The following is a 17,822-nucleotide window of genomic DNA, read 5'->3' on the forward strand; positions in this document are numbered from 1 at the left end:
TCTTGGGTTCAAATGTACATTGCTGCCTGTAATTAAACTAAGTTTCGTAAAATTATACGTCTGAGAATTTAATGTCAGTTTTGTTTGTAATACGGCGAACATACCTCTGTAGCAGGGTGGGTAGGTAAGGTCTGCTTCCTTCTTAGTGGAACAAAGATCCTTTTAAGGTATCTCAGAAGTAAAACGACTCCCATTCGCTACGTTTGGCAGGTGATATTCATCTCCAAACATTTAAATCTGGTGTGGTCATGAAGTGTGTACTCCTGTGTTTACTAAAATCATTGTCTTTTTAATGAGGGGAAGACCAAGACCAGCCCCTTTCCAATTTAAAATTATTTATTGTAATCCACTTCCACATAAAAGAACATCGATGAATATCCATATTGTAATAAGAAATAGAAGAATTGTGCTCGTAAATTATTTGGAACATCAATAGCAATACCTCAGATATGACCAAAAGTCCCGTCCTGTATATAAAGTCACAATAGAATGTAAAAACACTGCAGTGTCAATGGAATATCACTTGAATATTTTGATGGCATGGGAAATCATCTTAAGGAACTTACTTCTTGATGTAGTTACAAACAAATAATTGTCGGCAGTCCCAGCAGCTGATTAAAAGAAACACAGACGTTTTTTTGCATGTTTAGAGAATGCAATATAAAATACATTTGTAATAAACATTTGGTATCATATATGGCTAGACATCAATTCATAATGAAACAATAATCATCAATTATGAAAGCATGCTTCCGAAAGCCATTACCATCTTGAACTGCCCATTTAACCCCACAGCAAGATAACCATTCGTCAACTGGACTATATTTCCCTGGCTCTGTTTTATCCCTAGGACTGCACTTTCAGTTAGTGTCTCCGGGAAGGATAAATTTATCCCTAGAGATAACAAAAAATGAATGTACAATGCGAAGATTATGAAAACAATTAATAGGCGTTAGCCTTTCCAGCAAGAATACACGAGGGTAGTAATAGGTTTCTACCCTTTCAACTGGTACAAAAACTGACACCTTTATACAAGGCATCATGTTTGCAATAACCACAACACAAGCAGTCAAAAGAAACAACTCTGATGATGATAATGATATGCACTGTCCTTGAAGTTTATTGGTCGGGGTAAGCTTACCCCGAGCTCTCAATACTCTGATAGTGCGCTGTATTTGAGTTGTACGCCTTTTGGCGTCATCTGGTCCAACACCAATGGAGACTAGGCTCTAAGAAAAGCTGTCTCGGGTGTGGACCAATCAACTTCAAGGACAGTGCATATCATTATCATCATCAGAGTTGTTTCTTTTTGTTTGCATTTTGACTTCTTGTGTTGTGGTTATTGCAAACATGATGCCTTGTATAAAGGTGTCAGTTTTTGTACCAGTTGAAAGGGTAAAAACCTATTACTATATTTTGCCACTGGTAAAGGAGGTCTCATAGTGAATACACGAGGGGTTAAGGAGTTCAAACACCAAATAGACACAGATTGCAAGGCATCATCAAATCTGGAGTAGCCACAGATGGTTGGGGTAAAACATTGCCTTTGTGTTCTTTGCCTTTTGGCATTGTTTTTCTGGTCTAACACTGGCAAGATAAGGTCATAGAGGAAGCTGTCTCTGCATACAATGCATACATTATTGTGAAAGCATGTTTATTTGTACGTTTTTCCACGAAGATGTGTGATTAATGCGTACTTGATGCCATGCAATAGGTGTCTATTCGGTGTTTGAACATTTTAACATACTCTTAGTTATTTCGGTAAAGTCACATAGGTAAAAAATGAAATAACAATTAATAAAAATAAAATAATAAAATTCACGACGTTTCGGAGGCAACACAAGTCTCCGTCATCAGGTGGGACCGTCACAGCCAGATTTGCTGTATCAAGTGAGGCAGGGATTCCAAGATGTAAGTTCTTAAATACAAGTTAAGGGGGAGGGGGGCTTATCAAAATGTGGTAGCCAATGAATGGAACGTATTGGGAGGGGGGTGGGGCTAAAAGAGGTGTGCGTAGGCGTCGACGTGTAAGAGAGGACGAGGCGTACGTGGACGTGGACCTGTTTGTGCAAAAGCACATGTTGGTGCACATGATAGAAGAGAACGAAAATGCTTATGTTGTTTTTATCAGTGTTGGCTGACAATCAAATACGAGAAAGGAGAGTACTGTTAAACGCTGGGGATGTTAACACTCGGTAAAGTAAAATAGTGCCTGTCAGAAAAGATGGTCCAAAAATGTGTAGTTAAATCTTTTTTTAATGGTTAATGACATCTTTCCAATGATTACTAAGTTTGTACCCATCATCACGGTTGAAATTATGTCTGTATTTGTATATCTGAATGGCTTCGTGTACAAACCTTTGATGGTAGCCAGAGGGTTTTCAGAGAACCTTAGTCTCGGAAAAAACAATATCATGAGAGCCCACCGCGTTGTAGCAATGATCGGCAACGGCGGAAGACTCTAATTTGCCGTGTTTCAAATCTGACTTGTGCTCGCGAACACGATCAGAGACATGACGTTTTGTTTCCCCAATGTAATAATCACCACAGCTGCAACTCATTTTATAGACTCCAGGGTATTGCAAGTCAGGGATGACATCATTCACAGATGGAATTAGATCACGGATTTTATGTACTGTACTGAATCAGACTTGGATCTTATGTCTGTTTAGAATTTTGGAGATCTTTTTGGTCACGCCAGCTATGTATGGCAACGTGATAGTTTTGATCGGAGTTTCAAGTGGCTATTTCTGTAAGGTGGGAGAAACAGCTTGGCGGATGGTGCGGTCCGAGTATCCGTTCATCCTGAGGGCTCGATGTACGTGTCTTAAATCACTGGCCAGGTGGTGTTGGTCAGAAATGCCATGAGCTCTGTGGTATAGCGTTTTGATGAGAGAATTCTCTGACGGATCCTTGGGACATTCTGTCTACAGGAAAGGCACCCACACAGATTCCTACTTGAAACCTCATTCCCACCACCACCAATCTCAAAAGAATTATCTAATCAAAACGCTATACCACAGAGCTCATGGCATTTCTGACCAACACCACCTGGCCAGTGAATTAAGACATATACATCGAGCCCTCAGGATGAACGGATACTCTGACCGCACCATCCGCCAAGCTGTTTCTCCCACCTTACAGAAACAGCCACTTGAAACTCAGATCAAAACTATCACGTTGCCATACATAGCTGGCGTGACCAAAAAGATCTCCAAAATTCTAAACAAACATAAGATCCAAGTCCGATTCAGTACAGTACATAAAATCCGTGATCTAATTCCATCTGTGAAGGATGTCATCCCTGACTTGCAATACCCTGGAGTCTATAAACGGAGTTGCAGCTGTGGTGATTGTTACATTGGGGAAACGAAACGTCATGTCTATGATCGTGTTCGCGAGCACAAGTCAGATTTGAAACACGGCAAAATTGAGTCTTCCGCCGTTGCCGATCATTGCTACAACGTGGTGGGCTCTCATGATATTGTTTTTTCCGAGACTAAGGTGCTCTGCAAACGCTCTGGCTACCATCAAAGGTTTGTACACGAATCAATTCATATATACAAACACAGACATAATTTCAACCGTGATGATGGGTACAAACTTAGTAATCATTGGAAAGATGCCATTAACCATTCAAAAAAGATTTAACTACACATTTTTGGACCATCTTATCTGACAGGCACTATTTTACTTTACCGAGTGTTAACATCCCCAGCGTTTAACAGTACTCTCCTTTCTCGTATTTGATTGTCAGCCAACACTGATAAAAACAACATAAGCATTTTCGTTCTCTTCTATCATGTGCACCAACATGTGCTTTTGCACAAACAGGTCCACGTCCACGTACCCCTCGTCCTCTCTTACACGTCGACGCCTACACACACCTCTTTTAGCCCCGCCCCCCCCTCCCAATACGTTCCATTCATTGGCTATCACATTCTGATAAGCCCCCACCCCCTCCCCCTTAATTTGTATTTAAGAACTTACATCTTGGAATCCCTGCCTCACTTGATACAGCAAATCTGGCTGTGACGGTCCCACCTGATGACGGAGACTTGTGTTGCCTCCGAAACGTCGTGAATTTTATTATTTTATTTTTATTAATTGTTATTTCATTTTTTACCTATGTGACTTTACCGAAATAACTAAGAGTATCAATCCTTTGCAGTCACGAAAGCTTCAAATCTAACACCTTAACACCTCCTGTATTATAGCCGAAAAGGGTATCGCCTATTCTTTTTCATAATAAGTTCAAAACCAAATGTCACAATTTTTTACATGTGTGTGTGTGAAATTATTGGTGATTGTGCTGAGACCAACAGCTTGCTAGATTTGACAACCTGGTTTAATCACGGGTAACTGCTCAGATTTGATTCAGGTTAGTGCTCTCACCTCCGAGCCACCCTTAGCCATATGAGAGACACTGACTTCACAGAGACACTGACTTCACAGAGACACTTCACAGAGACACTAAAATCACACCCCTGTTTATTTGTAAAATGTGTTAAAACTTGATACAAATACCCATTTTTATAGCTACAGGCACAACTTTGGTATAGTTTTAATGTTCGTCGTGTCAGGTGTGCAAGCAAGACAAAATAATCTACGATCTTATGTTTCTGAGTTCTGAAAAAAATAGCGCAGATAATTTTAACCTCCCATACATTTCCCACACGACAGCCCTACTCCTCTACTTTCTCAACTCCACCGGCTCCCTGTCTACCATCGCTGTCCATTGACATTTCTCACTCTGGGTTCATTAATCCCTCCATTGTCTTGCCCCACCTCATCTCGCTTATCTCATCCCTCGCTACTCTTGTCCCATCCCGTCATCTACACTCCTAAGTCTCCACCGTCCCCCTCTCTGTACCTCCCTCGCCCTGCGCCCAGTCTCACTCTCTCTTCCCGGTTCCCTTCTCGCTAACCTTCACTGAACCAACTCCCATTGCAGCACACACAGTAATCATCTTCACTATAACAACAATCTGCAGCGTTCATTCCTCCCTTAGAACAACCCCCATCACTTCTCCCCTAGCCCTGCAACTGCCTGCCAGCGCCCCCCAGCTACGACAAAGTCTACCCCTTTCGCCACCATTACCCCTATCATTACGACAACCTCTACCACTACCCCTTCCCTGATCACTTCCCCTACCCCTATCACCACACCTACCCATATCACTACTTTTATTAATTTCAACACCATTAATCCTACCACTACTCCAACCCCTATCACGACCCTATTTCTATCACCACCCCCTACCCATATCACTACTCCTATTCCTTTCACCACCATTACCCCTACCACTACCCCAACCCTGATCACTACCCCAACCCCTATCACCACCCCTATAACTACCCCAACCCCTATGACTACCCCTATCACCACACTTACCACTATAACTACCCAGTCATTATCACTACCCAAACCCCTATCACCACTCTACCCATACCTACCCCTGTCACTATCTCTATCACTATCTCTAACCTCAACACCCTTCATCATTCCCACCTGTCCTCCTGTCACCAAAACTACACCACCAATTTTAATAACCCACTGTTAATTTTAACCACTATCTTATGCATAAGTGTATAATTATTGTAAAACACCTTAAATTAAGGCACGATGTGAATCAATATAAACATGTGGACTACAGAATAAACAATCCCACGAAACTAAGTAGATTATATGCACCACGAAATCAAATGTATAGCTTCTGGCAGCTCGGGCCAACCGCGAGGCTCGTGACCGGCGTCACTAGCAATGGCTTCCCTAGCAACGGCGTCCCTAGCAACAGCTGGGCCTGCAGGAAGCCATGGCCGTGGGGAGAGGAAATGGACGGAATGTTTGATTGGATTGAGGCAAGAATGAAAATTAAAGAAATCAGAAAATGCAGAAATAACGCGTGAATGATATGATGAGTAAATAAAGGCTGCACGAGTAAATAAAGAAATGAGGGGATCGAGTGAGCGAATGAGTGATTGAATACGGTGTAATGTATTCGTGTGATGAAGTGTAGGTGTATGGTGTAGTGCAGTGATTAGGAGTGTAGTTTAGTAGTGCGGTATAGTGTTTGTTGAATAGTGAAATGGTGTAGTCATGTCAAGCAGTGGTGCAGTGTGCACAGTAACGTTGTGTAGGAGTGTAGTGTATTCATGTCGTGCTGTGGTGAAATGGCATCGTAGTTTGCAGGAGTGGTGTAGGGTGTACTGTAATGGTGTAGTCATTCATGCAGTGGTATGGTGAAATAGTGTGGTAGTGTAGAGAATGGTGATGTAGTGTGTACTGTAATGGTGTAGTGGTGTAGTAAGTCATGCAGTGGTGTGGTGAAATGGTATAATTGTGTAGAGTGGTGTTGTTGTTTGTGTGTGTATGTAAACGATTAAACTGGTGAGTGCTGGGTGATGTCTGCTGAGTTTCAAGAAAGTCGCGTGTTTGGTGAGTGTCTACCGAGTGGTGACATCTCAGGTGTGTGTTGTAAGGGGCAGGTGGATGACTTGTGTCATGGGAGTGGTGAGATGTCTGGTGAATGGTGTCTGGTAAGGGTCAAATGCCAGTTGAGTGGTGGGTGACTGGAACTGGTGTCAGGTGATTTGTGAGTATCGTGTCGCAATATCAGGTGGTGAGCAGCGTCTGGTGATTGTTGGCACAGCCAATGGTGGAGAAACCAGTAAGGTGAAAGAGTTGAGAGTAGGGGAAAACCATTGGCGAAGATAACGCAGTCTGTAGTACAGTCTGCCCTCCAGTAAGATATGTAAATTCATTACCGCCAACAATATAAAACCAATCGTATAGGCTTACCTTCACAAATGATGGCAGCAGTCTGGTTATGGCTACACATGTTTGTTCCGAAACTAAGACTGTTGGCTATTGTGTTTGATATGGAATACAAGTTATTTGGGAAGATGGTTCCATTTCCTTGTCCAAATGTCGACAGGTTACCATACACAAGGCTCCAACCACAGCCAAGGAGACGGCAAATGCCGTCTGCAATGTCTCTGTTTAGAGTGGAGCTGCATAGCTCGCCCCATATTCCGTCCTTGTAGACTTCCATCCGGCCCTCACAGCGGTTGTTGCCACCAACCAGACGAAGCCCTGCAGCTGCAGGTTAAAATAAAAGCCATTGTGAAACATGAGCATCATACATCCGACAAGACTCATTTATGAAGTGTTTTATCACTCTAAATCTCCAGATATCTTTGAGTCTCTATGAGCATCTAGGTATCTCTATGCGTCTCTATGTATCTCTATGATCCTCACTAAGTGTTACTAACCTAACATTTCTAGATTTGAAGTTTTCGTGACTGCAAAGATCTATACTCTTTGGTTCTTTCGGTAAAGTCACGTATATGAAAAATAAAAATAAAAAAATAAAATGAAAATAACTAAATTAAATCACGACGTTTCGAAGGCAACACAAGCTTTCGTCATCAGGTGGAACAGCCACAGCAAAATTACTGTAGTGAGTAGAAAGAGCACTCACTACAGTAATTTTGCTGTGGCTGTTCCACCTGATGACGGAAGCTTGTGTTGCCTCCGAAACGTCAATTTAGTTATTTTCATTTTATTTTTTATTATAATTTTTATTTTTCATCTACGTGATTTTACCGAAAGAACCAACGAGTATGTAACCTAACATTAACACGAACACATTTAAGAATTAAATAAAGAGAAAAACATATACTATTAAAATGAAGAATTTAAATCACATTGTATATCATAAATGGTCCTCATACGATTCGGAGCACTTGTCCCAGTGCCCAACCATTATTATGTAACTTTAAAAAATGTGAGCCACCAACTGAACACACTAAGGAAAAATGTTTAATTGCAGCACAGCCCTGGATGAAATAGTCTGGCAATCAATGGAAAGATGAACCTCCCACGGTCCCCTTAACAAAATGGTCATTCGACCTCTATTGAGAAAGTCCTCCGTTGGTAAGACATACTTTATAACTAAGGACCAGTCTCGAACCTGCCCTTTGTGAGTAAAGTTATTAAGATGGTGGTTGCACAGCAGCTGGATGATCATTGGTCAATCAAAACATCTATGGTCTTCTCGCACTCCCAATTTTGACAAAGGAGCATCATCGAGACAGTCCTTGTTAGGGTGGTTAATGATAACCTAATAGCGAAAGATTGCAACACTCGCTTCATCTTAGTCCTCCTTCATCACTTCATGGCATTTGACACTTTGGACCTCGGTGCACTATTGGAGCACCTGCAGTTCTGCTGAGTATGGTAATTTCCTCAAGTGGTTTTCACCTTACATCGAATGGTAGGGCACAAAGAGTAACCTCTTAAACATATTCCACCACACTGAGTGCAGAACGTGGTGCAGTAACTATTCAACGTGTGGGCAAGCTTCCAACCATGCTGACACTGGGATGGCTGCCATAATTGAGTATTGTCTCATGGTCTGAACACGCAATAATTAGAGATGCATGTACGGCAATCATTTAGGTGTACAGTAACTGAGCTACAAAAGGCTTGACTTGCCCGTGTGGGGAAGTCCAGTATCACTCAGTGGCAGAATTAACACATTGCCAGTGAGTTTTGTGGACGAGCTCCCGGACCAGACTGGAGCTTGGTGACTGCCACCGATTAGATTCCTCAGAGCGAAGCAGTTCACAGCTCATCAGCTGCGGTGCCTACGTTATTGCTGCTAGATACTGTAACATGGCGATTTTTGCTTCGGTGTTTTATCGGATGTGTGGCTTGAAATTCTGGCTTCTGTCCATCATAACTCCTAGATGTATTATTGTGGGGTCATAGCTCACTGGGCTACCGAAGAACACATCAAGGGAGGCATCTTCTGAATATTTCAGGAGAAAAGTGCTGTTTTTGAAAGTATATGATTGGAGTCTCCAGCGACAGAAGCATGGCTGCAATAAAATGATGAGCTCCAAAATAGAGTTTTTTTGGTCTATATTTACGCGAAAAACCTTCCTTATGGATCCTATTGGTTGTGAAAGTCTACATGTTAAACTTTTATATTAGCTGTTAGAGTAATGGCAATTTTCTTGAGGTTTGTGCCTTGTGAAGCAAGGGCTATGCCATCTCTAGATATGAACTTGTGAGATGATGTACATGGCAGGTCATCTATGTATATAAATTAGCGTTGGTGCTAGTATCGAGCATTACTTTCCCATGTGGCTGTGTTCACCAATGAGGTGTTCAGTCTGTTGTCTTGGCTATGAACAATGCCATTACAGCAGCAAATGGGAACTCTGGGCAGGTGGGGATGATGTTGAGGAAGTACGGAAGCCCATCCAGAGTCTGAGACAAGGAAACGTTCTGGGCAGAGATCATCTCCCAAGCGCACTGCCCATGGAGGGTGGTGCTTATGTGTAGAATGTACTATGTGATATCAATACAACAATATGGACCATCTTCTTGGTTCTTTCGGTAAAGTCACGTAGAAGGGAAGTAATACAATAATAAAAATAAAACATAATAAAATTATTCTCATGACGTTTCGGCCACAACGCAAGCAGCCGTCCTCAGGTGAAAACCAGGTCCGTCGAGGCGGACCTGCCAGGCTCATTTTGGAGAGGCTTGCTGAGCCCTAATGTGGGTTCAGGCTAAGGCGGTCCTGCACAGATGCCATATTCTCTGTCCGCCTTCTACATCAGAAGGGAAATTCAACAGGACCTACATCTCTGCTTTATTTACCTGGTTAAGGCCTATGATACTATCAATAGGCCACGGCTCTGGGTTGTTCTTCATGCTTTCGAAGTCCCTGACTCGATGCTCACAATCACCAAGGACCTCCATGATGGTGGGAAAACCCGGATAAAGCTACGTGCCTGGGAGTTAGAGACATTCCTTGTTCACGTTGGAGTGCGACAGGGATGTCACCTGGCTCCTAGATTATTTAAAATATTTTTCGTCCACGTAGTTCAGGAAGCCATCCATGGCTCTACCTGAGGAATTTCCATCTGGTACAGTTACAATGGGAGGCTGATCCATGCCCATGTGCAGTCGAGGGATGGCTTCCTATTGGTTAAGCATGTAATGTTTGCTGATCTGGTGATTCCTGCTCACTCAGAGGAGGTGTAAGTGCTGCTGCTTAACCAGGAGCATGCTACTAAGAGGATGGGCATTACCATCAGCCCCACCAAAACTAAGCACCTGCATGGGTATTTTGTGACATCAAACACGCCACCCCATCAACTCTCCATTAGTGATAAGGCATTTGTGAAGAGCAGTGGAGATTTACATATCTGGGCAGTGTACTTAAGACCAGCTCGAGTTTGATAGCAGAAGTCTCACTCCAGATCAGTCGAGCACCATTATCTTTCATTGGCTGCATAATGCTGCGTGAAAGCTACCTGGTCTGTCAATCCACACGAAGGTTCGGGTTTTCTCGGCCACAATAATGCCCTCCCTTCTCTATGTTTGCAAAATGTGGACCCTCCCTCATGGAACATGTTAAAAAAATCAAGCTTGCCTGCCTATGATGCATTCTGAGTTTAACCAGGCTGGATCGTGTGAGCTCACAAATCTTTGAAAGATCTGGACAGTCCCATCAGTGAGCTCCTCCAACAGGAAACGTTGTATTGTCTGGGATATGTAGTCCTCATGCATACCAAAACAGCTTTTCTTTTTCAAGATAGGTGATAAATGGGTGTAGCATGGGTTAGGAAAGAGATTAATTGATGTCGTACAAGAGTATGCGGAGCTGAGTGGACTTGCCACTGACTGGTATTAGCAATGTCAAGATCGGCCTCTGTGGAGGAAGCTCGTGTAGGATGCTGCTGGGTAGTTGGAGACAGTCGCCCTCTAACAACGGAGGGCCGAGTGGGGGGCACAGGTGGTGAAAGCACCAGTCATTGGTCAGTCAATCCATAGCACCTGGGTCTGTCCCATTACCTCCTGACAGCGACCCTTCGACATTTCACGTGGTCTTAAAGTGCACATAGTATGGCAAATGCACCATCATTGATATCATTACCACATAGTGGCGAATGGCGATAGTTGGTGTTGGTTTTCATCCTGAGAGTACGTTTGCTGAACATCGCGTCGAGTAGGTGAGCAGCAGATTGGCATCTGATATTGACCAACTTCAGCAGCAGGCCATGACGCCAAACACTGTCACAGGCATCAGAAGAGGCATTACTCATTGCTACGTTGGTTTTCTATTGACGCTGGAAACCAGCTGCAATTACGGTGATATAAAGGCAATGATTTGTTCGCAGCAGCTATGGCGTGTTCCAAAACTGGCTCGTTTGGGAGGTAGGTGGGGGAAATTTTGGCAAGGATGGCATGTTCCATTAGCTTGGAAGTTGAGAACTATAGCGATATTGGCCTAGTAGTTGGAGGTGGTCTTGTGGCTTTCCGGTTCCAGAATGGTGATGGATTTGGCTTGCTTTCATGCTTTCAGGATATTGTCTGCCCTGTGTATGACAGTACATAAGTTTGCGAGCCAAGGTTGGCCATATAGTCGCAGGTTGTTCAGAAACTCAGGACACAGACGATCATATTTCAGTACCGTGTTGTATTTTGTGGCCCTGAGGACTGCTTCCACATTCACGGCTTGGATAGTTCTGTTGCTTGCGGTAGTTGGTTCAAAGTGAAGGGAAGTTATTTCTGGACCGCTTATTTGCTGAACATGTCCATTAGTGTATTTGATCAGGATTACAGCATGTGGGAAGCCACAGCATTCACTATAGATTTGCTGGTATATGCACCTGAGGAGCTGCCAGGCTTTATGGCCAGAGTGAGTGAAGTACAAGTCTGATGTCTTCCCAGTGTTTCCTTCAAGTTCATAAACTCCAGCAGTGTGATTCAATTATCAGGTCATCAGTTCTGATCAACACTTTCAAAAGTTGCTCTGGTTGCCAACATGGCATGTAAATTTTCCGAGACCCCTCGAGATTTCTTTTTTTGCGGCAGATGTAATTTTTTTTACAAAGCTATGTCAAGCTTTGGCCCCAGGTTCTTCAATTATTTTCCACTTCTTTGTGTAGCCAGCCCAGTTGGCCTTCCAAAGGTACGAAAGTGGTAGCTGTGATTTTAGGTGTATGTTGAACTTATTTCACACCGTACATAGCTAACCGTGCCAATCGGAAAGGCGGGGTGATGACCGGTATCAGGAATCCACTGTGCAGGACTGCCGATTTTAGTTGGCCCTTCGGAAAATTGCCTACAATTGTTTGTAAAGAAATTAGTGGCTGTCCATTCTTGACCTCTTTTAAGATGTTGCATTCGTTTTGGGTGGGAGTACTTTGTTTTCTACTGGACTGAGAGCAAAATGTGCCCGCCTATTTAGAGTTTGTTTATAAGAAATGTGTCTCGTGCCATTTAACCGAGTAGGCCCATTGTGTGTGGTGGCTATTGTAGCCACCCACATCTATAGCCGGGTGAGTGGCTGCTGGTAGATGTGGTGATGGCCATTCCTTTTTTGGGTTTATATTTACATTGATGTCCATCACCTGAACAACTTATTATCTTCAATGTGTCATCACTTGTGGTGGACTTTAGATATTAGGCCTTGCCTGCTGAAGGTGGTGATACCATGTTTAGGGTGGAAGATGGCAGCAGCAACAAAGAGTTTTCAACGAATTTCTTCTGTAACTCACCACCTGTGCATTATCCTCAACTTGCGTCTTCTATAAGGTGACTGTTTGCTGTTATTTTATAGGATGTATCACTGTTACCTCTATGCCATGGCTGAGAAAATGTCATTGTATGTGAGAAGACATTTTCACTGCACGGCAAATTTTCATTCATGAGGCTATTGTTATTATTACCAATGGACCATCCTAAATATCTGTGACACAAGTCTGATTGTCTATTAAGACTTCCCAGATATCCTACACAGTTTGGATCAAAAACATTTAATGTAACTGTTGCTGGAAAGTTTTGGAACCACCTTGTTTCGTCTCTTGGCATCTAAATTCTGCATTCCCTGTCCTTATTTAAATTGACTGTATTAAAATCATTCAAATGTAAGTGTGAATGTAATTTTGAACAGTTATTACTATTGTAAAGTTTGTTTCTTTTTAAAATCTGTAATTGTGGAATACTTTAATGTTACTTGCTGGCCGAGTTGCCCTTGAAAACATACTTCTTAGCCCAATGGGCTTTACTCAGGAAATAACCTTCTAATTATGATTCTTTTCCCTTCGATTTATCGCCACGAAGTCAAATCTCTAATGAGCCTACCTGGCCATAATAGAGTTGGGTTTTTATGGGTTAGATCGCGTAAATATATAAATGTGTCGTTAAAACCCGCCACCACTCAACACAGACAACGAGTAAGGGTTATCACGTAAACATAACATGCCAATTCGTAACTAGTACAGCAAGCCAAGCCACAACATTTACAATCTGAGTGCGACGTTTCACCAGTAATTACAACTAGCTTCATCAGGCGACAGCCAGATTTGTTGAGAAGCCCACCTGTTTCGTTCCTTATATAGAGGCGTAGATGTGGTGACCACACTTCTGCGCTCTTGGGTGGGGGGGGGTGATTAATGAATCAACGTACATTATGCATGCGCATTATGCGAGCCCTTTGATATTGTCCTCCCTGTGTATTAAAATAGCCGTACGAATGGTAATCCCTATTTATATATTTACACGATCTAACCCCAAAAAAACCTCTATTATGGATGATATTGGTTGCGAAAGCCAACGTGTTAAACTAAGCATATCGGAACTGGAAATAGTGATGTCCAATTCACCAAGATGACGGTTTTAATTGTGTATAAAGGTTACATGATATAATTTATTTAATTGCGTGACAAGTTGTTGTAGGAAGGCCTTTATCCAACAGTATAGTTAAAAGGAGCTGTATTATTACATTAGTATTTTGCAAAACACACTTGAGGGGAAAATCATACCATGGCAAACAAAGAAATAAAATTTCCCTTTCATTTTTTAGTTAGTTATGAATGTGCCATTTCACAAAAACGACACATTAGCACCAATCTTCCCTCTAAATTTCCACACAGTTTATTTGGAAAATATATTTTTTAAAGCTACGTGGATGGAGGCTGTGGGAATCGAGAGCAACACAGCGAATGAGTGCTCGTACCAGTACATGAAACACCAGCTGCCCCCTTGTTTGTGCAGTAATAGGAACTTGCTGGATACATCTGGCAATCGGTGATCGATTTCTCTGAGCCACCACACGAGGCTTGCCGTAACGTTCCCTGACCAATGCCAAAGTAATATTGGTCGTTCGAGTAGTAGGAATATTCTACATTGCTGCCACACTCCAATTGCTGGCACAGGACTTCACTTGCAAACACATTCCAGCTGTCTCTGCAAAATGTGTTCACAGAACCATTGTTGTAAAATTCCACCTTTCCCTGACACATTAACTCTCGATCCACCAGCTGCACTCTTCCATCTGGAAAACAACGATATAAAAACTTTAAACAGATTATTTGGGAGAATAACAACCGTTATAAATTTAGCACATATAATTCTACAGATACCATGTGTATATATTGTACGTGTTATATACATACAGTATATACTCATAGTATGGTACGCCATCGCTTAACACACATTTACAATGCATTTTCGCAATAATAAGGTTCTTCCATGAGGGAACGTGCACGCCATCATAACGCAAAACGTGCACCTTTATAACGTAGATTCTGAACGGTCGACAACTACTTTTTGGAGCTGCACAGCTGAGCAGTACAGTTCAAGTTCATTTATTAGGTATAGCCCTGTGAGCAACCGCAACAAACAAAAAACAAAAACATGAACAAGAATACATCTTACAGTGATTCAGTATGCGAAATGATACTTACATTGTATAGAGTCATTCATGCTAATAGCATTCGATAACGCTGATAAAGAAATGCAGTAACGGCGCACCTTCACTGCGTGGTATGCGAAGTAGTTTCATCGTATCTCACCAAACTTCATCGTTACATTATTTATGGGGAAATAACTTTCACTTTACGCGTTTTTAGCTTATCGCAGTACATTTCAGGAACGCATCTACTATTAGCGCGTTACATGAGGACTTACTGCATATGTATACACTGTATACGTGCTCTATGGATATGCCCATATCCTCCATTACGCATATACAATATTCATATTAGAAGAAATAAAATTACCAACATATTAGACACGAACCAATTACACGAGAAAGCCTTGATATCAAAACATTTAGACGTAATGTAACCTCAAATATACAAAGTTCTCACATTTGCCCATATAAACCGCAGAGGAAGATTCTGTTAACAAGTACATTACCACCATTGTATACAACAAACCACATGTCGTACCATCAATCAAATGTAAAACAATTATAATTTGGAATGTTATGCTGTATTACCATTGATTAAATAAACAATGACACATGCTAAACATTTAATGATTAATTAACCATTACATTCTTTTTTTAAACCAAACCGACAAGCCTGTATAAAAGTTTAACTGTTTGGAGATGCATACATAGCAAAAAAAAAAGGATAATACGTATTAGATATCTTCATCAACCTGCATTTATTTGAATTAATTATCATAGTTGTTTTTGTGCAACTCGGGCAATTAAGCTACAATAAGTCATGGGTAAAGCATAAGCAAGCCTGCCTAATAGGTTAAACCAAATATCTTACTTGAAGGGGCCCACATTCTTCAACCAAAATAAATTATACGGGTGCTTTATGCCTTAATGCAATTATGATATTGATATTTACAAACGACCTTTGCACCTACGACCTAATTGGTTCCTGGATGACGATCGTAAGTCGTAACCCTTATTTCCCATAGGTGCTATGTAATGAATTGGGGTTCCGTTCCTGGACACCCATTAGACACCATGAAAAAAAATTAAATTGACCACGAAAAGAAATGAAAATAATGCTAACAAATATTTGCTCTAGTACAGCTGCAGATTGACGGTCTGTACTGTACATACCCATACGGCGGAAGAGAAAAGCTTGTGGTCAGAATAAAAAAAACATACTCTGATAATATATGCATTGTCTTTGACACTGATTGGTCCACACCAGAGACATCTTTCTTTTGAGCCTCGTTCTGACCACAAGTAGTGTGGTTAATACAGACATGATTCCTTGTAAAAGGTTTTTTTTTGTTTCCAGAAAAAAGGAGAAAAAAACCTATTCTCATATTTTGGTACTGGCATAGGAGGTCCCAAGATGTAGTCTGCAACAATGATGTGTTATATGGTGTTGTTGCTAAAATAAAATGTATGTGGCATGGTAAGAATATAAATATAGACAATACTTGCCTTGGCTTTGAGTTATGACCAAATTCTGGCTTGTAGGTTCAGCAGCTGTCAAAAACACACAACACATTTGTGAGATTCATTAAAGGATGACCCCAAAACCCCTTTTAAAAACCAATATGTTTAGCCAATTCCAGTTACACGTTTTTTGTTTAGCCGTGGTTTAACGGTTAGCGTGCAATGCTACGAACCCGAGGACCTGAGTTTGATTCCCGCTCACGGCCAACACCAGTAACTATTAGTTGAACCAGTTCTGGGCCTCCCCTAGGTCGACTCAGCCTCAAATAAGTATCTGCTGCAATGTGTAAACATCGCGACAAGGTAGATATAGGCAGCCGGGTGTGGTGCTGGTCACCCATCCCCTTGTGTGCCGTGCCGGCTTTCATAGGTGCGCACTAACAGCACTTGCACCACGAGCCTGCTAAGGCTATAAAGAGGATCCTTGTCTTAGCTTTTTTAGCTATGTAATAAAATCGGATATTACAGAGGAAACATGCAGAACAAGGGCAGAACATAGAAACTCCACAAAGGCACCCAAGTCGGGAATCAAACCCAAGACTCGCTTCCTTTAAGGCATATTTTACCACAGCACCACTCTCTTTCCTTAACAAATCTAATTCTCAACTCAAAACACTTTACATCACAACTCAAACATTCGGAGGGGACCTCCCGTGTCAGTTGGCATTATATAGCAAAATGCAATTCAGCACCGACCTACAATTAGGCATTAGGCTGCAGGTATGAGGTGACATTGCTCTATGTAATCTCAATTGAGTAGTATGCAGTGTAACGTTTTAAACATGGCAAATTTAGACCAGCTCTTTTGTGACTGTTTTTTTTCAATGAGTATATGCTATGTCTCTTGCATGAGTTATAAAATATCCACAGACCTATTTTTATTGTCAATCGGGTGCATTTGGTACTTACCTTCGCAAACTACGGCAGCGGTTTCCACATTGCTGCAACTATGTATTCCCGTCTGAAGGCAATCAAATATGGAATTTGGAAATGTTCCACACGTTATGCTGTCCGATAGGATTGTCGCGGATGTATTCTCAAACTGGGTCAAGTTTCCATGAGACAAACTCCATCCACAGCCCAGAAGACGGCAGATTGTATCTGCGCCGTGAGTGTCTAACGCCGAACTGCACACTCCACTCCACACAGAGTTCCTGAAGACTTCTATCTGTCCCTCACAACGGTTCCTGCCACTCACCAGACGAAGTCCCGCAGCTGTGGATAGGAAAATTGTTCAGTAAAATTACAATGTGATCTGGACTTATACAACTTTTAAATGCCAGTCAGTATCATCAGTATAATTTAGTCGGTTAATTCGGTCTCGACTTAAAGCTTTCGTGACTGCAGGAATCCATATTCTTTGGGTCTATCGGTAAAGTCACTATCTACGTGACTTTACCAAAAGACCCAAATAACATAATTCAGTCTCATTTATTGGAACAGGAGATGCAATAAAACTTAATTGCCAATTTTGCCAGGATAATCTGGGTTAAATATAGACAATACCATATTTGACTTGCCACTCCACGTAACTTTTTTTTCTGGTGCCTCTTGCTCCCATGTGTTTTGTATTTTTCA

General features: G+C 41.8%; 1 protein-coding gene across 5 annotated transcripts in view; it reads right to left on the bottom strand.

Moving 5' to 3' along the window:
• The window catches only part of LOC133359879 (deleted in malignant brain tumors 1 protein-like), a 144,005-nt gene that overhangs the window by 41,327 nt on the left and 84,856 nt on the right, over positions 1 to 17,822 (bottom strand). For all 5 annotated transcript variants that reach the window (XM_061578440.1, XM_061578438.1, XM_061578436.1 and 2 more), the window contains 5 exons: positions 17,154 to 17,459; positions 16,230 to 16,274; positions 14,046 to 14,363; positions 6,803 to 7,102; positions 567 to 611 (listed from right to left, as the gene is read on the bottom strand). In XM_061578440.1, coding sequence (XP_061434424.1) covers positions 567 to 611; positions 6,803 to 7,102; positions 14,046 to 14,363; positions 16,230 to 16,274; positions 17,154 to 17,459 — 1,014 coding nt within the window. The remainder of the gene's footprint in view (positions 1 to 566; positions 612 to 6,802; positions 7,103 to 14,045; positions 14,364 to 16,229; positions 16,275 to 17,153; positions 17,460 to 17,822) is intronic.

The sequence above is a fragment of the Lethenteron reissneri genome, chromosome 66 (genome assembly GCF_015708825.2).
Source record: "Lethenteron reissneri isolate LAM-NWPU_2019-01 chromosome 66, ASM1570882v1, whole genome shotgun sequence".
In the NCBI taxonomy this organism is placed as follows: domain Eukaryota; kingdom Metazoa; phylum Chordata; class Hyperoartia; order Petromyzontiformes; family Petromyzontidae; genus Lethenteron; species Lethenteron reissneri.